At 40.9% G+C, this 24,974-nt stretch overlaps 1 protein-coding gene across 21 annotated transcripts in view; it reads left to right on the top strand.

Moving 5' to 3' along the window:
- ENAH (ENAH actin regulator) overlaps nt 1–24,974 on the top strand; it is a 145,303-nt gene that overhangs the window by 65,748 nt on the left and 54,581 nt on the right. For all 21 annotated transcript variants that reach the window (XM_072830159.1, XM_072830162.1, XM_072830163.1 and 18 more), the window contains exons 2-3: nt 8,074–8,239; nt 13,962–14,139. In XM_072830159.1, the coding sequence (XP_072686260.1) occupies nt 8,074–8,239; nt 13,962–14,139 (344 nt within the window). The remainder of the gene's footprint in view (nt 1–8,073; nt 8,240–13,961; nt 14,140–24,974) is intronic.

The following is a 24,974-nucleotide window of genomic DNA, read 5'->3' as shown; positions in this document are numbered from 1 at the left end:
TTCCCTTCAAATTAAGTATAGCATGAGAATAATGTGGAAATAGTGGAAAACTTTGAGGAGGTAGTTTTGTGGAACTAATATAATTGATAGTTACTCAGGTAGAGTTGTCATGAGTCCTTACTCTGAAGCTGACTGGCTGCTCTGAATCCCTTCTCCCACTGTCTCAACTTCCTCTCTGTATAGTGGGGATATTGGCAAATACCTACCAAATAAGGTTGATAAATAGATCAATGAATCACTAAAGGAAAAAGCCCATGGAATAGTGTGTGATACTATGTGTTGTATTCATAATTCACATCTTTAATAGTGTCATTTTCTCAACACTGGCTCAGTCATTAATGACCTATGTCACTGAATTGTCTTTGGGTTTTAAATCTTTGATGATGTAAAGTGATTTGGATTCTTTATGACCTTGACTTTAAGAGGGGATGTGTCAGTCTGTATAGTAGATACTACAGATAGTAACCCATTAGTATATTTTCCTTCCTTGATTTTATTAGGATTTTTGTGCTTGCAGGTAATATGTTAAAACATTTTTAAATATTTAAAAAATATTTATCTATGGATAGTTGTAGAGCAGTCTCCTGAAGCAGTTGGTTTTAATTTTTAGAAAAATCTAAAGAACAGTTTTTAGAAAATAAATTAACATTTGCTTTACTGTTGGTAGTAGGCTTCTTGTGTACCCCAGGAAAGGTAGGAGGGCTTGAATTTGCCTGCAGTCCTTCGCAGTGAGGCTGGGTCTCCTTTCGTGTGTTCATCCTGAGTCAGTTCCCATCTGGGGTCTTTCCCGTCCTGCTGCTTGTTACTTCCTGCCCTGTAGGACTTGATTTTCTTCTCTTTCCATAGAATCCTCTAACTCCTGTCCTTGCTTCCTCCTCTCTTGTGGTTCTGAGCATTCCAGAGCTGTGCCTTTTCATTTTCTGTATCACTCATCTCTCTCCAGATACGTTGTGGACAGAGCCGGGTTCTTCTTCACATTTATAGGATTGTGCAGATCCTATACTTACTCAAGTGCAAGGTGGTCATAATTAAAGCCACATGGCACATACAGATTTTTATAGAGATGCCCTCTTTATTCCCGAGCACTCATGACTGCATGCAGTAAGTGTTTCCTCAAGGTGCTTTTTCTACATTTTATCCAACCCAATGATTTCTCCTCATTTAAGAGATGTTTTTCATCCTGCAGGATAACCCACCAGATTTGCTAAAACATTTTCTAAAACACACTGTTTTGCTTTAGATAGACTGATCATTTTCTTTGGTGACTGGATCAGTTATTATACTATATTGCATTTGTATTTCACACATGAATATAGACGTTGCAGGATAAAGAGGTTAGTAGTGAAACATTGATGTTTTCACTTTTTAGCCTTAGTATTCCTTAGAAGAGTGGTCTACTCCTGTGTGGTCCTTATGGGAAATTTTGCCTTTCTCTGTATCTGGAGTTGCTGCCTCCCAGATGATTTTCCTGCCTTGCAGAAAACAGCAGAAAACAGATTGTCTGCTGCCCTTCCTTGTGTTTCTGTGTCAGCAGTCATGTCTTTCCTGTGTTCCTCGTGTCACAGCGGCACCTGTTACTAGCAGGCAGCTTTCCCTCTGAGTTTTTATTTTATTTTATTTTTAAGATTTTATTTATTCATGAGAGACACACAGAGAGAGAGGCAGACACGGGCAGAGGGAGGAGTAGGCTCCCTGCAGGGAACCCAATGTGGGACTCAATCCCAGGACCTCGGGATCATGACCTGAGCCGAAAGCAGACACTTGACTACTTGAGCCACCAGCTGCCCCTTTCCTTCTGAATCTTAGCAAGGTTGTGTGGGATTTTTTTTTCCCTGGGCGAGCCTCTCCCCCTATGTACATGGCTCATAACTCTTTAGTGACTTAGACCTTGAGAGAAACTTTCCAAAACATTGAACCTAATTTCATAGAATTTCTGTATATTCACACAATATCCGTTTTAAAAATTGCAGAACTGTAAGACAAGTACAGTTAGAGTGAATACACTCTGTCACAAGCAAAGCTGACTCTTGATGAGCACACTGGCCAGCTGCTGGGGCACAGCATGGAGTAGCTTTTGGGTGCTAATGATAGGTTGTCCCTTTGGGCATTGCAAGTCAGAAAAGGGGGCTTTCCCCAGCATATTTTTGGGTTCTCCTCTTACTGCAGAATTTTTTTTACTTTTTGCAGTTACTGTCTCTCACCACTTTGACAAATCTCCACGATGCTAGTGGAGAGGTGATAGGCATAGCTTGTTGTGACAATACAGAGAATGAGTTCTGTTGGGGGTGGGGGCAGGAAAAACTTTGAAGATGATGTGACACTTGTGTCTAAAATTTGAGGGACAGCTAATTATGAGGCAGAAGGTATTTGGGAAGAGAAAATGTGCAGATGGGTGGAGGGAAAGGCAAGTGCAGGGGTGTGGACATTCTCGACAAGTATGGCTAAGTTGTTACTGTGGTGTTGGGGGTTTGGACTGGTTTGAACACTGATGTGCCCCAAGCACTAGGATGCTGGAATGGTGCCTTGGCATGCATTACATGCTTCAAAAGTATTTGAAGGAAAGAAAGGATATTAAAGAGAGTGGACGTTGTCTGCTGTGTTAGGAAGCCAGAATCTATCCTGAAAGGAATCTTTGGAATGTCTTAACCCGAAGACTGACATGATCAGATTTGACTTAGAAAAATATCCCTCCAGGGCAGCCCGAGTGGCTCAGCGATTTAGCGTTGCCTTCAGTCCAGGGCGTGATCCTGGAGACCTGGGATCAAGTCCCACGTCAGGCTCCCTGCATGGAGCCTGCTTCTCCCTCTGCCTGTGTCTCTGCCTCTCTCTCTCTCTCTCTCTCTCTCTCTGTGTCTCTCATGAGTAAATAAATAAAATCTTTTAAAAAAGAGTCTGTTTAAAAAAAAAAAAAATCCCTCCAGAAGTATTGGAGGAGAGAATAGAGGAAGATTGGAGTCAGAAATACCAGTTAGATTGCTGAAATAATTAGTTAAAAACTAGGGAGGGCCCAGAGCTTCTGAGCACTGTGAAGTAAAGGGAATGAATGAGTTTATGAAGGTGTGAGGAAGTAGAATTGGCAGGCTGTGGTGATTTAGTTGAGGGCCTGGGCAGATGAGGGTAGGGAAGGTTCTGGAGTGATCCATGGGTTTGCAGGGTGCTTGGATCTTTAAGTGGGGAACTGAGCAAAAAAGACTCTATTTGTGATTCTGTAGTGCTTAACACCACCATACAGGACATGCTTTTTTATTGTTTTCTTCCTATTTGGGAAAAATGCATTTTATTATTCCAGTTGGGGTACATTATCTTTTATAACTGAGATGACCTAGTTCCCTGTGACTCTGTGCACCAGGAGTTGTGCACAGTAGGTGTGAGCAACATTTGTGGAATTGAGTTAAAATCTAACATTTATACTCTAAGACTCTTCAAAAATGTTATAAAAGTGCAGGCTTGAGCAAAAAAAAAAAAAATTGACATCAGAGCATAAGACAGAAATCCTATCTTTAAAATTCCCAGCTTTCTTGTGTAATGTTATTTTAATATTTTATCTTCTGAATTACATCTTTATTCATGGAATGACTCTGTATCACAACAGACAAAATGCAAATTCTCCTTCTGTAAGTGGTTGGTAGTATAGCAGAGGTTGTCGTATAGACCTGGGTAGTTTACTGCAGGTTAGGCTCTGTGTTGTGATCAGTCAGTCATCAAAATTAATATCGGGAAGATGAGCTATAATCAACTATGTATACCAACAGTATTTGATCATAAAATGAAACTCATTTACTGCTCGATCTTCACAAAACGATAGTTTAGTAATTTACTAATTTAATCTTGTGTGTAGTTCCTTTACAGACTCCGAATGTTGAAGACTCTGACTAGCTGTTTATTTTTGAGGCTTATTATAATGCAGATAGAAGGCTGTTAGGAGGATCCTAACATTTTTGTCTCTGCTGTGCTTGTTAGATCTTCATTTTCTTAAAAATCTTTTGTTTCTTTTTGACTCTTTAGTAGCTGTGATGCTTAAATCTTGCCTGCCTTCCATTTGACTTTTCCCTGAAACCCTGCGCATATGTATATAATTTCAGCAATTTGGAAACTCACCCTTTGACTTTTTTAGCCCAAAATCCTAGAGAAAGCTGGAAATTGTTATCAGAAGAACCTGTGGGCTGTTTCTCTGCTTGCTCTATTGCTTGTGCACCCCGGCGTTCAGGAAGCTCTCTTGTGCCTGAGGCCAGTCTTACTTGAAGTATTTCACTGGACCAGGGAGAGATGGAAAAATAGCCTCTGTAGAGAAAGCTAGTTATGTTTACGTTGTTACATGACACGATTTTTATTTTGAGATATTTAAGTTCCCAAGTATCCTCATTTTAGTAAGTTGTTGTGGTGTTTCCTCCCTCTACCCTTCCTCCCTGGCAAGTAGACCAAAATCTTGTCGACCAATTCCATATTGATTCATGCAGCTTATGTTTGAAGTCTGTGGATTTATGAAATCCAAAACTGAGTGCTACTGGCCTATTTTATGCACACCTATAATCAGAGTTGGTATATATGTGGTTTTCTTACATCAACCACCAGTTCTGTTTTCCAGTACCAACTAGGTGTGCAGTTCATTTCATTTCTGACACTATCTGGCGTTAGCGTAGATGCCACAGATTAAGGGCTCAGTCCTTTGGGACTGGCCCCACTTCAGGAACCAGCTGACAACAGGGGAACTCAGGCTACTCACATTTGATGCTTCCCACCGCCTCCCTTCAGGTTCAGTAATTTGCTAGAGCAACTCCTAGAACTCAGTAAACTGCTTTGCTTACTATTAGTATTTTTGTTTGTTTTCAATAAAGGATGTAATTTAGGAACAGCCAGGTGAAAAATATGTGTAGTGCAAAGAATGGGGCAAGCTCAGAGCTTCCATGCCCTCTACTGCTTCCCACCCTGCCAGCCCTGAGGTGTGAGCTCATTGGGGTGTTTTATGGAGGGTTCATTATGTAGGCATGATGGAGGACATTATTGCCCTTTGCTGTGTGAACCTTATCTCTGGGCCTTCTTTACTCCCCAGAGGTGGGGGGTAGGGTGGAACCGAAAATTTCAACCTTCTAATAGAGCATGGCCTGGTATTTCTGACAGCTAGCTCCCATTTTGAAGCATAGAGCCACTCATTAGCACACCAACAACACCCTCACTGCCCAGATAAGTCCAGGGGTTTTAGGAGCTCTGGTGCCTGGAGCGGGGGCAAAGACCAAGTAATTTTTATTACAACACAGCTGTCTAGAAAAGAGAGGTTCTCCCATACTGTGGAATGGAATTGGAAGGAATTGTTTTGCATTTGTCACTGAGAATCCCAGTGGTCAGTGCTGTCCTGTCTTGCCTGGGCCTTACTGTGACTTTGGGTGCTCTGTGGCATCTAGGACAACAGAGTTGCTTGGGAAAAACCTGTCCCTCACAGCTTGCCACACAGACATGTTACTTTTCTTCTCTTTAATTCTAGCTTCTCTTTGTGCTTTTTGGCTATGTTTAGAGCTGGATTTGTATTTTTAGCATCTCATTTTGAAGATTTCTTTTCATCTTCCTTAGAAAACTAGTCAACTAATTTTGCATTTTTGTCCTCTCTTGGCTGCGTGGATAGGTCCATTTGTCTTTGCTTCTGTGGTTATAAGTTTCCCAGGAAAATGGAAGTGACCAGATATTGATTGCTAAGTAATTTGCATAGATCTTGATTAATCAAGGGTTAACGATGTTGAGTTAACTGTGCTTCATTGTTTGGAATGTCTCCAGTAGCCCACTTGAGCAGTGGGGGAGAAAAATGGAGGAAGAAGTGGGGACACTGTATCTAGCTCTCTTGGTTTTAGATTTCCTATACATATTAAAAATTTCTGTATATTTTAAAAAGGTTTATTTTCGTTTTGCTTTAGTCTTGAAATGACTTAATTTACAGCAAATGGGGGTTTATTGCCGTGGCTTCTATGATCCCACTGGGACTTCTGGAGGAGACGTGGTATTTTGAATCTTAGGAAACATGTCCAAAAATACTATTTTTTTTTGAAAATGGAAAATACTGTTTTGTTATTGGTGACTAGTAGTAGATTTCTTTCTTGGATTATATATGTGAGGGGCACTTTGCCATAGCTTGTTTCACATAATCTTTGTGTGGGGTCCTGTAAATGCTGTCACTTCACAACTGTTTCTGTTGTGAATGATGAAGAGATTTTAACTTCTGTGCTGACAAATGCTCTCTTTAATCAGGCATTTAGAAATAATTCAAGCTTTTGTCATTAACTTGTTATATCCAGAACTAGTTTACCAAGAAATTGCAGTGCAACATAAAAATTTAGACAAGTATCATTCTATTTCAGTGTTTGTGCTACACAGATATTGTTATGAGTTATTTTTATAGTTTCTCTGATGGAAAATTAGAAATAATGATTTACCTTGCTGTTCTGAAGTGACCTTTGTTGTCCAGTGCTTGGGACTCCTGTGGGTCTGTCCTGATAGTCTGTCGCCAAGTCACATGACAAGAGCAAATCACAGGCTGTCGAGAGATGGGGCAGAGCATAAGAGGGGAGGGTCTGAAAGTGACTTTTTGTTTTTGAGTATATTGGCCAAGATCCCACATGATTAACTGTTGAAAATCTTTGAGGCAGAAATTGGTAGATGAGCAGTGCTTTTGTTAAGAATGAGATTGGATGAGCTGCGTAGAGGCATCTCCATTAACTTCTGCTTTAAACATCAGATTGGTCTTTGATGTGTAGATTGAGTTATATTTGTTGGGTCAGTATAATGAATCTGTTTTCTTCTGTTGCTTGCTCTTGGTATTTGATTCTTTCAAAAATAAGCTATGGTATGAAGTAATAAAATTCAGATCAATCCCCCCCCCCGCCCCGGGTAGTATAGAATATTTAAAAGATGATCCTACTACTTAATATGAAATTAAGATCATTTCTACATTTTATTTATTCCTGTATCTCAGTCTTACTTGATAACAATTTAAACAAAGCTGAGATTTAAAGATTCTATCATAGAAATTAGTCTTTTCTTTAATATTTGTCTAGGAAGGTTAGAATTTAAAATCTAGAAAATTCTTTAGAAATTATCTCGTTTTTATTTTCTGATTTTTAAATGAAGAAATTTATTTTTTTTATTTTTTAAAGATTTTATCTATTTATTCATGAGAGACACAGAGAGAGAGGCAGAGACACAGGCAGAGAGAGAAGCAGTCTGCATGCAGGGAGCTCAATGTGGGACTTGACCCCGGGTCTCCAGGATCACACCCTGGGCCAAAGGTGGTGCTAAACCGCTGGGCCACCGGAGCTGCCCTCATTTTTAAATGAAGAAATTTAGTATATAGGATGTTGTCTTGCCCAAGTGGAATCAGGCACTTAATCACATTGCCATTCTGTGATTGATAGTGGCCACTCCATATTTCAAGGTACAGATAGAGCTTATCAGAATTTGTTTTGTAAACCTTGAAGCAAGCCTGATGATAAAAATAATCTTGCCAGTAAAGAGTGGGTAATCCCAGTTCACCAGTATTATAAACATATATACAGTTGAATAAATGATGGTTAATTTATACTTGAAGTTCTGTTCAGTTTCATGAGCATATAGATACTCCGTGTATTCGATTAGAAAACATTGGGATCCCTGGGTGGCGCAGCGGTTTGGCGCCTGCCTTTGGCCCAGGGCGTGATCCTGGAGACCCGGGATCGAATCCCACGTCGGGCTCCCGGTGCGTGGAGCCTGCTTCTCCCTCTGCCTGTGTCTCTGCCTCTCTCTCTCTCTCTGTGTGACTATCATAAATAAATAAAAAATTAAAAAAAAAAAAAGAATTAGAAAACATTTCTTGTGTTGCTTGTCTAAGTGCTATTCACGAGTCCTGACCTCCCCTGGTCCCTCATTATGTTTCATTTTTGGTCTCTTCTCCCCATTAGACTCTACGCATAAAGACAGGAAGCTTCTTTCTTATTCACTGTTGTTCTAACAGCCAGTAAAGCACTGATTGTTGGCTAACTCTGGTTCGTATAGCTGTATGGGAAACTTAGCATATTTTAAATATCTCAAGTTTGCCTATTTTGTTTTTTACAGCGAACAGAGTATCTGTCAGGCAAGAGCTGCTGTGATGGTTTATGATGATGCCAACAAGAAGTGGGTGCCAGCTGGTGGCTCAACTGGGTTCAGCAGAGTTCATATATATCACCATACAGGCAACAACACCTTCCGAGTGGTGGGCAGGAAGATTCAGGACCATCAGGTAAGGATCTATTAAATTCTTACTGAAAGTTGTCTAGAATTACAGAAGGACTTGTAAAATAGTGCATTGAAGTAGTGCTTTGCAAGTGCAGTCAGTATGTTCTGTGTGGCAGAGCTAGGTAGAGGTACACCTTCCCACCCTTTCCCCCTTTTAGGAGGCTTGAATTTGGGTGGGGATTTAGAGCTAATTGCACAAAAATATAGATACGACTTTAAATTATGAACATGCATTAAGTCTTTTGACCTTCCAGATAACTAGATTTGGGAATCTAAAGTAAATTTAGGACAAACAAAAATGTGAAATACTATGTAAGTAGCAGATTGAATGTTTAAGGAATTTATTTCCAGCCAATGGTGTGGGGCTCAAAGAAGGAGTTGAAAGTATAAATGGTGGTGGGAGGGGAGGGTGGTGGGGGCGCCTGGATGGCTCAATTGGTGAAGCCTTTGCCTTCTGCTCAGGTCATGATCCCAGGGTTCTGGGATTGAGCCCCATGTTGAAGTCCCTCCTGGTCTGGGAGTCTACTTCTCCCTCTCCCCTGCTTATACTCTGTTTCACTCTCTCTTTCTCTCTCTCTCAAATAAATAAAATCTTTTAAAAAAATGTAAATAGTTTCAGAAAAATATTTTTTCACAAAAAGTTTTTTTAAAAAAATATTTTACTTGAGAGAGAGAGCATGAGCATCAATTGGGGGAAGGGGCAGAGGGAGCAGCAGACTCCCCTCTGAGCAGGGTGCCCGATATGGGGCATGATCCCAGGACCCTGAGATCATGACCTGAGCCAAAGGCAGCACTCTCATGTCCCATAAAACTAGTTTAGTAACATTTTCCTCCTCTTTTCTAACATTCTGTTGCTGAACAATTGAAAAACTGAATGTGGCTCTTTGGTCTTTGCTTGACCTTTTCAGAATTTTTGCCAAGCAGGGATATAGATCCACTTTAAAATGGGGCTTATAATTTCCCAGTAATAACTTGTGGCTCCCACCCCAACATGTAGAAACACCACATGACAAGAAGCCATCATTTTTTAAATTGTAAAATATTACAACATAAGACTGTCCATTTTACCCATGTTTAAGTGTACAGTTCAGTGGCACGAAGTACACTCACGTTGGTGTGCAACTGTCACCACTATTCATCTCCAGGATGTTTTCATCCTCCTACACAGACACTCTGAACTCATTAAATACTAAGTCTCTGTTTCCTCTTCCTTGGTCCTTGAGAATCTCCATTCTTTTTTTTTTTTTACGATTTTATTTACTAATTCATGAGATACATAGAGAAGCAGAGACATAGGCAGAGGGAGAAGCAGACTCCCTGCGGGGAGCCTGATGTGGTACCCTATCCCAGGACCCTGGGATCATGACCTGAGCCAAAGGCAGACACTCAATCACTGAGCCACCTAGGTGCTCCCCGTCACCTTTTTAAATGAATTTGATTATTGAGGTATTTCAGATAAGTAGAGTCAGACAGTATTTATCAAGTTTGTGTCTGGCATAATGTCTTTAAGAGGTTATCGTATTTTAAAAAGAATTCCAAATTTGGGTATTGGTGGATAAGGTAATATAGACAGCTGTTCCCTGAGAACTAACACGATTGGACAGAATAGTAAGAAGAAGAAAGTGTTTGGAGTGCCTACATGACAAGAGTTACAGGTCCATGATCTGAAAGAAAAGAGAACCACAGAAGTGAGCCCAGCTTCAGACCTCTGTTTACCTAGAGGCACACCCCAGTTTTTTTTTTTTTTTAAGAGTTTATTTATTTATTCATGAAATACACACGGAGAGAGAGGCAGAGACACAGGCAGAGGGAGAAGCAGGCTCCCTGCAAGGAGCCCGATGTGGGACTCGATCCTGGATCCTGGGATCATGCCCCGAGCCGAAGGCAGACGCCCAACCACTGAGCCACTCAGGTGCCCCCACACCCCAGTTTTGAAAGAGGGGACTGAGCAGAGCTTTTGGCAGACTCCTGGGACTAGCAAAACAAGAACTAAGAGTTAGGGTCTGCTAATAAGGGAGGGTTTTCTTGGCCATCCCCAGGCTGTCATTTGGGAACCCAAAGCCCCATCCCCTGGGAAGAGGTTTGCCTTAGACCAAGGCTAGTCTTTACGGGAACTGACATCCAGCCTTTAATCACTTCATTCACTCTTGGATTAAGTTGATTTCAGATTGTTAATTTCCCTAGCTGCTTGCCAGAAGCAAATGTGAATCTTCTTTGGAAAAATAAAACATCATTGTAGGCTTCACAATTTCCATACAGCTGTCCACATATATGGCATCTGACAGGAAATAAAAATCAATAGGCCCATGAGGAGGTAAGAGGAGCGGTAACAGAACAGACCCACGGGGAATTCAGAATTAACTTTAGAATAACTATGCTTGATATATTCAAGGAAATAACACAAGGTTGAGAATTTCAGCAGAGAATGGAAACTTGGAAAAAGAACCACATGGAAATTTCAGAATTGAAGACTAAGTGCTCCATTACCAGTTTGGTGGTAGGTTTTAAGCAGACTAGGAACAGCTAAAGAGAAGCAGTAAATGGAATGCAGGGGAGAAGAAAATATTCAGGGGCGCCTGGGTGGGTATCATTTGGTTAAGGATCTGCTTTTGATTTCCCCTCAGATCATGATCTTAGGATCGTGAGATTGAGCCCTGTGTCACACTCCACTCTGAGTTGGAGTCTGCTTGAGAGTCTCTCTCAAAAGAAAATATTCAGATTGAAGCTAAGATATTCTAAGACAGAAAAATATGGACGTATAAAAAACAAAGGGAAACAATTCCAGAAGGTATATGCACCCCTACATTTATTGCAACAATATTTACAATAGACAAACTGTGGAAGTAAACCAAGTGTTTGCTGATAAACAAGTGAATAAAGATGTGGTGTGTGTACACAATAGAATATTACTCAGCCATAATAAAGAATGAAACCTTGCCATCTGCAACAACACTAGATGGATCCGAAGGATATAATACTAAATGAAATAAAAGACAAATACCATATGATTTCATTTAACACGTGGAATCTAAACAAAACAGAAAACAGAAATAGACTCCTAAATCCAGAGAATAAATTGCCAGAGGGAAGGGGTGGAGGGGTGAAAGAGGTGAAGAGAATTGAGAGAAAGACATAGGGAGGGATGCCGGGGTAGCTCAGTGGTTGTGCTCTGCCTTCAGCTCAGGGCATGATCCTGGAATCCTGGGATCAAGTCCCACATTGGGCTCCCTTCGTGGAGCCTGCTTCTCTGTCTGCCTGTGTCTGCCTGTCTCTCTGTGTCGCTCATGAATAAATAAAATCCAAAAAAAAAAAAAAAGACATAGGGAAAGTATAATATACATGTGTACTTGGAGGTCTAGAGGAAAGGAAGAAAGAAGGAAGAAGAAAAACTGAGGAGGCAATGAAACACCAGCTCAGAAATGCTGAAAACCTTAAGTGGGATAAACACAGAGAAAGCCATATAGAAACCCATCATACAAAGTCCCTGCCCATTAAATGGAGCTAGAGACCCTCAAGCAGCCAGGGAAGACAGGACGACTTGAAGATGCTACAGTGGATGGTCAGCCAACTTCCAACTTCTCCATAGAAACAGCAAAAGCTGAGAAGGAGTGGGCTTGAAAGAAAACGAGTGACCGTACAGAATAAAAATCCTCTTCAAAAATGAAGGTGAATTAAAGGCATTTTCTGAGAAAAATGGAGAGAATTCATCACAAGGAGATCTACATTGGAAGAAATTGAAATTCTGAAATGTGTCCCTCAGAATCAGAAATGATCCCAGCAGAAGTTTGGAGGGGGTGGAAGGAATAAAGAGCAACAGGTGTAAATGTGGGCAAATCCTAAATGATCATCTGTCATAGAAAAGTGACAGTGAGGTACTGATACCTCTTGTACTCTCTAGGCCATCGAAAGCATGTACAACGAGCTAGCTAGTAGGAGGGTAATAAGAATACACTCTAAAAGAAGGTGAGATGGATTTAGACCCGAATTTTATATAATTTACATGAAACATAATAAATGGACTCAACCCTCCAGTGAAAAGCAGACACAGGCAGATTGTGTAAGTCATGCAGAATTAATATGAAACTGTAGCTATGCACAAAGGATGGAGGGCAGCCACAGCAGTAGTGAAGACCACCAGAGTAAGGAGGACATACTCCAAGGCTCAGGATAAAGCTGCAGCAATTAAGATGCTGTGATGTTGGGTCAGACCTAGGCATATTGATGAATAGAACAAAACCAAACCATTTAAACACTTGATTTATGAAAAAAGTAAGCCTGCAGTACAATTGATAGTGCTGGATTGATTGGATAGCCATATTGGAAGAAAAAGGAAACTTGAACCTTGTTTCACACCAAAGGCAAGCTTTCTATGTGGATTGGAGATGTAACTGTGAAAGTAAAACAGTAAAGCTCCTAAAATAACGTGGGATAATATTTTCATGGTCTTGGAATTGAGAAGCTCTTCTTCGACAAGTTATTAAAAGCATTAACTGAAAAGAAAAGATTGCTGCTTTGGACTGAATAAAAGTTGAGAACTTGTATTCATCAGAAGATCCCATTCAGGGAGTGAAAAGGTGGGCTGCACCCGGGGAGAAGGTATTTCCAGCCCAGATAACCAGCAGTGGGGTCCTGTCTGGAATATATAAAGGACTTTTCCAGATCAGTAGAGAAAAATTGGGCAAGAGATTTGATTTAAGCACCTATTTGTAAAAGAAGGTATCCACATAGCCATTAAAACACGCAAAGGGATTAAACCTCATTAGTAATCAGGGATACATGGAGTGGAACCACAGTGGTATATTCATACCTATCAGGAGTGTTCAAATAAAGGCCGACAATTCCAGTCATAATGTTGCATTGTACGTACAAGTAGGAGAGCTGTTGTATGCTGCCATGGGAGTGAAAATTGACAGAACCAATTTGGAAAGCTACTTGGAGTTTTCTGCTAAAGTCAAGTATGTCTTTGGCCCGTGACAACTCCACTTGTGGGTGTATGACCAACAGAGTGGGTGCCCATGTGTAGCAGAAGACATTTAGTAGGATGTTCATAGCATCACTATTTTTAATAGCCCCAAACTGCAAGTAATCCAAATGTTCATTAATAGGAGGATGGGTAAATAAGTGTGATTACTATGATGGAATACCACAGAGCACTGAAAAAGAATCAACCACAGCTGTGTGTGGTGAATAGCTGACTCCCATAAACAGTTGTGAAGGATAGAGTGGGCATGTCACAGTATGTACTGTGTAACTCTGCTTTACATAAAATTTGGAGACCCGCAGAACTAATCTGTGATGCTAGAACTGTAGCTAGTACCTTTGGGGAGGCGGAGGACTTATGAAGGAAGTTTCTGGTGTTGACATTCTTATTTCTTGATCAGGATTTGGCTACGTGGGACTGTTCACTGTTTATGTTTTATATGCTTTCTGAATTAATATTTCGATAAGCATGTTAAGATATATTTAATGAGGGTATAGATTTTTAATGAGGGTATAGATTTCTGGTTATGGCCAGATCTTTGTAACATCAGACACCTTACCTTCCATCATCAGACTGTTATTTCTGCTGACTGACTTGACTGACTTTACCCAAGAGAATGATTTTTAACTTTTTTTTTTTTTTTTTTGGCCAAGATCTGGGCGGAACAGGTTTAAGTACATCCTATCAGGATTTGTTGGTTCTGCCAAGTATTAGGTTGACTCTGTGAGGAATCACTGTCTTTCAGGTGGTGATAAATTGCGCCATCCCTAAGGGGTTGAAGTACAATCAGGCTACACAGACCTTCCACCAGTGGCGAGATGCCAGACAGGTGTATGGCCTCAACTTTGGCAGCAAGGAGGATGCCAATGTCTTCGCAAGTGCCATGATGCATGCCTTAGAGGTGTTGAATTCACAGGAAACAGGTACGGTATCTTGGTTTACTTGTTTCTTCCAACTCAAGTGCCCTGTGTATGTGTATGTGAAATAATGTTTGAAGTAATTCTTAAATTTCTGTTGTTTCCCTCAGAAGTGTGAACTTTGGTTTCTTGATGATAGACATACAGTTTAGAAGGATAATCTTACAAGATTGGTTAGTCAGTAAGTTTTTAACCTTCTCCTTTGAAGATGGTTATGATCCTCCTACTCTAGAACCTTAGCTTTTATTGCATGGATGTGAACCTCAGAGAATATGCAGTGGATAGAAATTGTGTATTTATCGTCATCTCACCTTTATATGAAGAAACACATGCTTTCCGAAATATGTTTTTTAAGTCACTTCCAAGCCCATGAACTTCATGTAGGACTGGGTTTCCTTCATCCTTGCACAGAAGAGACCTTGATTCTGAAAGTTGTTTAAAGATTTTAGGAGTGCCCTCAGGTGGTATGCGCCATGAATTGCATCCCTTCTGATACTGTGTGGTAGTGAAAAAGAGAAGTGGAAATAATTGTACTGTTTAAAAACCCAGGGTTTAAAATTGTGTATGTCTCAGAGATGTGATTTAGCTTTGGTTCACAAAATCGAAAATGAAATATACCGATGTGTGGTTATCTCTTTGGGGAGATAGATTTTATATCCTAAAAATAAGTGTTATATGTAAAACAATGTAAATACGATTACTTTTGCCTTTGTTGTATACTTAGTAGTGATGTTGATGATATAAATGTGCCAGAAGCAAAATTTATTTATGTATCTTAAGAGGAGAGACAGATTAATTTTTGATACTTTGTTGAAGGTACAGTTTCAAAGCTTGTTATAGATATGTCAAGTTTTATTTATACCATGACTTATTCTAAGAAGCATTGAAGCATCTAGCCCATAGATTAGTCTATTTCAGATAGAAATTTCAGAGCAAGACGACATTTTGGAATCTTGCCAAAACCACCTTTTTATGCCTATAAGATGATTGATAGGAGGTCTTTTGAGGAAATTAAGATTTTTTATAAATAATTGGGACATAGCTCTTACATCTTATCTGTTTTGAGAAGATAAACCTCTGGAGCTTCAGTAAGTCCAGAACGTAGCACAGGAAAGCCCTTGGGTGTGCATAGTCTTGGGTGTAGATTGAGTGGCCACGCATTGGTCTCTTGTCAGCCTTCTGCTGCAGGGATAGAATGTCCCCTCATTGTGGTCTCACTGTAGGGGAGAAACTAGGATTGTGGCTCTTATTCTGTAAAGAGGCCAGCTGCATAATGAATAATTAAAGTCCCAAAGTGTAGTGGGTGTGTTTAGGACAGTGACATTTGGCTTCTGCATGTTTGAAGCAAAATAGCATTTTTATTTCTAAACCTTCAAAAGAGTGTCTGTGGATGTTAGAAACTAGACGATTGTTTTTCATCTTGTCATCTATTTGTTTTTAACCAAATGGAAAAGATTGTTTTTAAGTGTGGAGTCCTGTAGTTTGCTTTCAGAATGTAAACACTAATGTTTTCCCTTCTGATCTTTGTCTTTTGAAATTGATGAGTCTTAGTGTGGAGAGACTCAGTTACATTCTCTTATAATTTCCACATTCTAGAAAGTTTGGCAAATGGAAAAATTGCCCACCATCTCACTATAATTGTGAACATTTTGATAAGGCAGACAAATTCAATAGATTCTTCTTAGATGATTGTGAAATTTTGTTCTGTTCAGGGTCACAACAAGCCTTTCGTGCCATGGGCCAAGGGGAGGAGGATAGTGGCAGAACAGGTGGGCCCATTGTAACCATCTCCCTGCACCATGGCCCTGCCACTTGGTTTTGTAGCAGTTTCATCAGAGAAAAGAAAGCATGTGGAATGGTTGATGTATTTAGATAATGACTTTCTTCATAATTAACTGTAGCTAGACTCTAATTTCTGATCTTTGATGGCACTAACTGGCTTGGAAATAGAGGCGCAGGAGGTGAAGAATCAGAAGAATCCAGAAGAGTGTCATTTTCTCTGTAGGTCTCCACAGTAGGATGGTTGTGTCCCCCACCCCAGGATCACTTAGTGGACTTGACTTGGCTGCTTAAACAAACCCAATAATGTCACCTCTCATCCTGAGCATGCCTTCCCCTTCCACAGCTGTTTGCTTTGGGTTCACAGCCAGTTCCTTGCTGAAACCATCTATTGTCTTCCCTGCCAAAACCACCTTGAAAAAAGTTCACTGGCATGTCCCCTCCCTAAGCAAACAATATACCCAGTAAACCTCTGATCAGAAGCCACAGAAACAAACATTTCTAAAGGTAAAGTGACTGCAGACAGTAGTCTTTCCTGCTGCTTAATGGTTTGCCATGTTTTAAAACTATTTTTCCATATTGAATACTTCTGTTCATTTTGTTATTTTTTAGCTATTAATATCAGTATTATTCACTGAACGTTGGTTTATTCTTCTGAGTGATTTTAGGCTTTTTAAAGTTATGCACAGCCTTGTTCAAACAAAATCTCCTATAGAACCTTAGTGCATTCAGACAAACTGTGGTGCCATTCTGATTTGTGGGAGGGTCAGGGCCCAGAGCCACTGAGGCACCATGCAGCTTTCCAGAGCAGGGGCTGAAGGTACCAGCCCATTCGTTTTGCCAAAACCCATAATTGCATGGTTCTCCTTTCCCCTCTCCCTTGTCCCTGAGTTCTCTAAGCCCTCCAAATATTTTTTTAATGGACAAAAAACCACTTTCTTTGGGGCTGTTCATACTGACCTTTATAAGGTACTCTGTGCATGTGAAATTTCCATCTCTTTTATGAAAAGGGAGGGTGGCAGGAATGTTTTCCTTTATTTTGTTTTTAACTTGGTGTGCAATTATCTAATATACTGGAAAGTACAGGAGGTGCTAAATACAGCGAGTTATATTTGGAATTTAAAAAACACAAATCACATGTTCTAACATTCTTAAAAAAAGAGTTGGGTTAGCCTTCCTTCTTTTATACCAAATGCTACAGTTTATCTCTTCCCTTTCTCTAAGGTTAGACTCAACTTAAACACTTACTTTCAGATGGTATTATCCAGACTGATATTTTTATTTCTGTGTTGTTTGTCAGGTACATTTATAGCAGGTTTGCAGGTAATAGTTGTGGATTACATAAAATATAAAGTTAGTCCTTGCGATGATTAGTGGAGGTAAATTTGCACACTGTTTTTGTGAAAGGTTCAGGGCATTTGAAAATAGGAAATAATTTTTTAAATTCACTTTTTCCTGCATAGCCAGGAAGTATATTCTGCTTTTGTTCTTCTCAATCAAGATTAAGCATACCTTTGTAGAAGAAAACCTTAAAATATTATACCATTAACTAAGACTGCTTTTGCTTGATTTTATTTTATAGCTATTGAAGATGAGAACACAGAGATCTCATGTTTAAAAATTTTAGATTTTAAAAATAGTTTTATAGAGATTCCATTAAATTTTTTTTTTTTTTTTTGCTGGAAACTTGATCTGATACACCTTTCATATGAGCATTTATATGAATTTTATCTCACCATTTTAAAATCTTTTTGAGATATGTTTTAGAATTAATTGGATTTTAGAAACCTCAAAAAGTTTCTAGAAATACCTTAAGGTAATAGAGACATTTATTTTTCAGCCCTGCAGATCGCAGGAGTCACGAGACCAATATTGTGGTTGTATCATAGATGTCATCAAGTGTGTTTTGAGCATAGGTTCTGTGTCAGGCATGAGGAATAATGCTAACAGGATGAGGCCTGTCCCTTGCCCTCCGGGCTTTCGGCTACGGGAAACAAGATCAGCACATTAGGATACAATGTGTGAGATGCTATGAGTGGGGTCCGCACAAAGAAAACTCTGGGGTCCAAGGGAGATTCGAAGAGCAGATGACGCTGGAGACATATCTTGGAGAAAGCGTAGGCCTTGGCAGCGGTAGAAGAACATTCTAGATGGGATGGGAACCATTGGGAGACAACAGAGAGGCTGTGTTGTGGCCTGGGCATGAGAATTTACGGAGGAGAGAAATTCCAAGAGAAAAGGTGGGGAAGGTTGGGAAGAGCGTGGTATCCTGCTGAGGGCTGTGCATGGCCCTGTGCAGGGTCAGTGGGACACAGCCTGTGAAGGGTGCCAGGTGCGCATTTATGTGACCAGGTCCGTGCTTTAGGTTGATCGTGATGGGCGGGTGAGCATGGGGCCCAGGTATGGCCAGGTTAGGGTGTGATGCCGTGGGGAAGATAGGTGGTGCCCTGAAATGAAACAGTCACAGCAAGGTGAGAAGCAGAGGAGGAGGTGACACTTTTACTTCCTGCTGCTGTATCCTTGAGGACATTGTTCTGGGCCTTCTATCCAGGTCCCCATTTTGTCCTTAAAGCCTATCTGAGGCAGAGGCAGAAATAATCTGTTTATTAGGTGCCTGCCATGTGCCAAGTCCTTGGCATGTGTATTACTAAATTTTTTTTTTTTAAGATTTTATTTATTCATGAGAGACACACAGAGAGAGGCAGAGACATCAGCAGAGGGAAAAGCAGGCTCCTCAAGGAGAACCCAATGCAGGACTTGATCCTGGGACCCTGGGATCACGCCCCGACCCAAAGGCAGACACTGAACCACTGAGCCACCCAGGCGTCTAACTAAAGATCTTTACAACAACCCCGCAGAATCAGGGGGTGGTATCTTCCTTCTCTTACAAGAAGGTCACGGGACCAGCCCTGGGGCGTATAGCCAGACTGCTGCGTAAGATGGCATTTAGGATCTGTCGGTGGGCTGTGATGGACAGGCCAGGAAGGAGGCACAGGTGCTGTATGGTGATTACAGATGTGTCTGTCTGGGCCCCTGGTGAAATGACATTAGCCATAGAAGGAGAGGAGGGGGTGCGGTTCTGGGCACAGGGACATGCGTTTGGTCCTGGACATGCTGCATTTGGAGCACTTTATTAATGCCCTCATAATATCCTATGAAATTGGACCTTGAAAGAATCCCAAAGGTCATCTTGGACAGTATTTTTCACTTTTTGTCAATCAACTTACTTTACTGAAGTAACCTTTTGAAACAGTGAGATGTCCGCTGCTCTTCAGGATGCAGGGAGTGACAGGTTTGGGGTCAGGTGGGTGGGACAGTGTTTTTGTGTGTATGCTCACATAGTGCTTCACTTTTAAATTAACCTCTCCCGTACTTTCCCCAACTTCTAAATTCACAGTTTTCACAGGAATGGGAGGTGGATCTGCAGGAGCGGTGACCCCAGTTTCCAGTTACAAAAATTGGCACTTGAGTCTTACCCACAGTGGGAGCCACAACTGGGGTTGGGTCTTCTGGCCCTCAGGCCGTTGCTTTGCTTTTTCAAATCAACATCTTCCAGGCACTTTTAAGACACTTTTGAGGGAAATCACTTTAGGGTGAGAAAATAGGAAAGAAGAGATCTTTTATTTACTTTTTGTTTTATGTCTTTGAATAAAATTTCAAGGTCTTTCAAAGTGATTTAGTGGAAAACACCATTGGAGGCAGAGGCTGACCCTTCTTCTGGTGGCAGGGTGCCTTCTCTGAAGTGGTTTTCTTTGGAGAATAGGTTAAGATATCATTACAGGAATTAAATGAGATGAAGACAGTATTTTAAACTATAAAATGTTATTTTTGAATGCTAATATTTATAAATACCTGGAAGATTCTGCTGTGTGGATTAATTGACTTTGAGGAATAAGAAGTGATAAGGAGACTGATTTTTCTCTAGCTTTTTCCTTGTCTTTGCTCCCTGGTGGAGATCTGTCTTGTTAGTTTTTTTTTCTCTTAGGAAATTAGTTATTTCATTCATCATATGGGTGCATCTAAATCCAGGAGGAAATTAGACTCCCATCTCATCCATCTCATCCTCAAAGAGATAAGACATACCCATTGTCCCAAAAAGGGGAGGTCATTGCTGAGGTGTAGATAAAATCCTGCCTGAGGGGGAATGAGGTTTCTTTTCACTAGAGCAACTGGGCAGGTGTTGATGGGGTGGCTTTGTGAGCGGAGTTTGAAAGGTGAATGAAATGTAGGCACAGGGAGAACGGAAGGGTAAAGAATGAACGGTGTTTGCTGAGCAGGGGCTGGTTTTGTCCTGGCAGGGAGAAAGTCAGAAGGTAGGTCTGATGAGGAAGGGCCTTTAAGAGCCACTGGTGACCGTTACAGTGTGAGTGTTCAAGCAGCTGGAATAATGGGAACAGAGCTGTACTTCAGAAAGCTGGCAGTAGTTTGAAAAGGGAGCTGCTGGAGGCGGGGGAATAAGTATGAAATTGCCTAGTAGAGACAGAAATCATGAGAATAGAGGGGAAAATAGAAGCGGGAAAGAGATTGTAGTGAGAGTCAGGTGAGCTTGCAGGAAGCCGATATTGTTCTAGTGCCTCGCCCCCTTAGGTGCTGTTTCATTATGGAAGAATTCTGGCTACTTCTTTTCCACAACAGTGGCAGACATCTGGGGAGAACACCGTGTCTGCAGCATCATGCTGTGGTACGACTGTTAGGTAAAGACAGTCCTAAGATTGGGAGAAAAAGGCGAACACGAAAACATAGTTCAGCATGAAGTTGATTTTTATTGTGAACCTAAGTCCAGGTTTCAGAAAAAAAGGGTATATAGTCACAATATTGTCTTCAGGTAGCTTACAGTAGGGGCAAATTTCTTTTCAGACTTTAAAATGAAATTAGCAAATCTATTCAGCCCCAAGTTTAGTAAATTTTTTTTTAAAGATTGATTTATTTATTATAATAGAGGGAGAGATCATGCACATGCACACATACAAGGGAAGGGGGGAGGAGCCAAGGGAGAGAGAGAGAGAGTCCCAAGCAAATGACTCCTTGGTGAGCTCAGAGCCTGACATGGGGCTCGATCCTACAACCCCAAGATCATGACCTGAGCCGAAACCAAGAGCAGGAAGCCCAACCAACTGAGCCACCCAGACGTCACCTCTCGCTTAGTAACGTATTGACAGTTTGCATGAGTGTTACATGCGAATGTCCTTTACTATAGGAGATGATTCCTTTCATATTAGAGCAGTGATTTTCAGTTTGTTACCTACGAGACTCCTATAAAACAACTGAAGTTGTGAGATAATCTCCTGGGTTTTAGAAAGCTAAAAGAACACTGTTGTATACCACACATCCCAGTGATAGGGTTGCTAAAACCACTAATTCCATATTAAGCTTTTTTGCTTGGAACTAAAATTTACCAGCTCTTTGTAGAGATACTTAATCTAAAACCGATGAGAAAGAAGTTCTGATTGACTTGTTGACATTTTAGGAATTTTTGGATCTTTTGTGATTTTGTGACTGTGCCAAGATACTGATAAGAAAAGTTTAAATAGTCCCATTACCTGATTTGAAAACATGACCAGTTGCATATCTGATTTAATTAGTTGTGAAAGAAGGTTCTCTGGATGGGTGCCCTCCAAACATCTAGTCCCGGGGGTGGGGGTACTCGTTAAAGTAATAAAAGGGTTTCCAGCTGTGCAACAGGTCAGGCGCTGCTGAGATAGACTTCTGTTTCCTGTGCTCTGCCTGCTGTACCACCAGGCCTCAGTTTCTAACCTGTGTGTCCACATTTCTCAGCTGGGCTTCCTGGGGGGACTGAGTGCATCTGGAAAGTGATTTGGGTGATACATCTCTGTTCTCCTCAGGATGGAACATAGGTGCCCTTTCAGTGGGTGCACCAGAGGCACATTCCCTGGGAAGGCTGCCTCTCGTGGGTTCTGTCCCTTGGCCTTCCTTTTTGCCTCTGCTTTCTGGTCTCCCATTCACCTGCAGGAACTACCTGAAGTTCTGGGACTAAAAGTGACTGTGGATTAGTGCAGATGATAAGTACCGAGGTATCACATCCTTCTTTCTCGATTGTTCACTACAGCCCTGTCCTCCAGCATTTATAATGAGTAATAATTGGAATGACTCCATATCTAGTTCTTGGTCACTAGGGGGACAGTTTGAATGAACGTTTACCTTGTAGCTACCACTCATTTGTAGATGCCCTCATCATCCCCTCATCATTGGGAGGGATTGATGTCATCCCTGGATTGGGGTCTCCACCTGATTTTTCTCCATATTCTCATTTTCTCTGGGCTAAACCATGTGTAGCATTAGAAATCTTGAGTTGAAAGCTCTAACTCAGGGTTTGAAAAATGTGCTCCAGGAAACCTTGAGGTCCCTCTCCTAGACTGTTTCAGGAGGTCTGTAAGGCACTCTTTTTTCCTTCTTACACTTCAGCCAAAACAAGGTACTGCAGCATACTGAATGCAAAAGTAAATAAAACAATCCAGCTGTGTTCTAAGCCAAACATTGAAGAGATTTGTAAAAATATAAAACCTTGTTATCCTGGATACTATTTTTTATTTGGGAAATAATTTTTGTTTTGGAGAGTAATTGTTACAATAATTTTTGTTATTTTTTAAAATGAATTACTAGAAATTAAAACTGGTAGATATTGTTTATTTAATACAGAAAATAACAGTAGCCATGATTCACCTAAACAAGAGCTGTTGAGGGTCTTTAATGATGTTGAAAAGTGTGAGGGGCCCATGACCAGGACCCTTGAGGATGACTGCCTTCATCGATCATCATGGAGACTCTTGACTGAGAAGAGAATTCCAGTGGCTTTTATCCTTTCCAGGCAGCCTAGCAAAGGACTCTTGTCTACTGGATAAGATCGTCTCCAGATGAGAATTGATGATTCCGTATTTTCTATCTCCTTAGTGTAAGATTCTGTTTCTCTAAGATAAGCCCAGCTTTGCTTCTAACAGAGAAGCCTTTCTTCCAGTGTTCTTCTCTCCTTCCCAGCAAGAGGACTTCCTGGGGGCTGGGCATGGTGGAGGAGTAGACAGAGTACAGACATCATTCCTGTCCTGCTCATCCTGTCAGTGACAGGGAGCGTGGAGGTCTGGTAGCCTTATTTCATGCTGCATGGATAAAAATTTCCCAGTGATGAGATTTGAAACCATCTTGTATCCAACACTGGTGACCACTGTTGCTGTTTTAGCTCTGCCTCTTAGAAGTTCGCATTCTTTTGGTTTCTCATTGGTACAGTTGTGACTTCTCTTGGGATTTTCACAATTATGTTCTAATAGATGAGTTATATATTCATAAAATGGGAATTATGATTTATAATAAATAAACTTTAAAATAGTTGCTTCTAGACTTTTAAGTTCCAGATCACTAGCTGTTTGAGGAAAGCTGCTTTTCAGTGTGGCTATAACTCAGGTCTTATACTGCATTGTTCATGGGCATGGCTTTAGTCTTAGGGGGCGGCCTTAGGAAATCTTGTCCTGCTCCAAGATTGGTGTGACTGAATGAGCAAAAGAGACAGATAAGATTTTTGTGATTAATCTACATGTCATGGTCTTAGAGAAGGTGACCTGAGCCTGAAGTTGTCAGACAGACACTATATTCTTCCTGACTCTCATTCTTGTTTCTCTGCTTCTCTGGCAGTGGGCATCTTGTAAGGTATTGTCTAATGCAGGTCTAGCTGGGGATGACATTTCTCAGCTTATTTTAAAGTTAGCTTAAAATTTAATTAATGGCGCTGCAGTGATCTGAGGATGCCATCCTTATTTGCATGTTTTACTGCATGAGAATAGTAATTTATATACAGTTACTTTACTTGTATTCCTGAATTTTAATCACTTTTTTGCCTATAAGTGGGAGGAGCATTTGCTGGGTGTCACATTCTGATACCTGTTTTTTTTTTTTTTTTCTTTTTAAGATTTTATTTATTTATGCATGAGAGACACACACACACAGAGAGAGAGAGAGAGAGAGAGAGGCAGACACACAGGCAGAGGGAGAAGCAGGCTCCATGCAGGGAGCCTGATCCCGGGACTCCAGGATCACGCCCTGGGCCGAAGGCAGGTGCTAAACCACTGAGCCACCCAGGGATCCCCCGATACCTGTTTTGTAGGACCTTTCCATCTTTAATTAAGGATGTAGGGAGTAGGGAGACGCTCTAATAGAGTGGAATCTATCTTGTTCTTCATTGATGATGAGAACCAGATTGATGGAACTACTTCTTTGGTGAGACCAATCACAACATCACAATGGCAGCCACGTCTGCCCAGGCGTTCTTACAGCTGAATTGTGGTGTTTTGTGGGCTTTTGTGTGTTTGTATCCAGCAAAGAGCACATATACAGTGGTGCCTCCAAGTGAACATTGGGCACTTCTATTTTTATGTTCTAGACAAGACAGAAAAATTCCTTTTTTTTTTTTTTTAAAGATTTTATTTATTTATCCATGAGAGACAGAGAGAGAGAGGCAGAGACACAGGCAGAGGGAGAAGCAGGCTCCACTCAGGGAGCCCGATGTGGGACTCGATCCTGGGACCATGGGATCATGCCCTGAGCCAAGCCGAAGGCAGACGCTCAATCGCTGAGCCACCCAGGCATCCCAAGACAGAAAAATTCTAATCAATCTTTTGAAGATGGTATTAAACAGTGGTATCCTTGAAATCAGTATCATATATATAAAGGATATTGTTTCCTTAATCCATAGAAAATTCCTAAGAGGTAGGTGGTCTCGTAATCTAAAAGAAGAAAAGGGTACTGAATTATTTATAATCTTACTAAGGTGCCATGTTACACTCTATGAAAGAAACAGAAGCAAGTAATTCAGAATCGTGGACCTAGAGGGCCTACTGACTGGATAGAGTAGACCGACATGGTCAGAAATGTCTGCAGGGCAGCGTGAACCTCACGAGTGGTACAGAGGGGGTACAGAGTGGCAGTTGTGAGGTGTAGTAAGCAAACAGTGTGCTGATCATGGGCAGACACTGGAAATAGTCCTTATAAGATAGACCTGCTATTTCTGCAGGCTTTTGCAATTTCTGAGAAAATGCACACCAGAAAACAAATGGCTA

The sequence above is a fragment of the Canis lupus genome, chromosome 6, assembly GCF_048164855.1.
Source record: "Canis lupus baileyi chromosome 6, mCanLup2.hap1, whole genome shotgun sequence".
In the NCBI taxonomy this organism is placed as follows: domain Eukaryota; kingdom Metazoa; phylum Chordata; class Mammalia; order Carnivora; family Canidae; genus Canis; species Canis lupus.
This window is presented reverse-complemented; position numbering and strand designations above follow the sequence as displayed.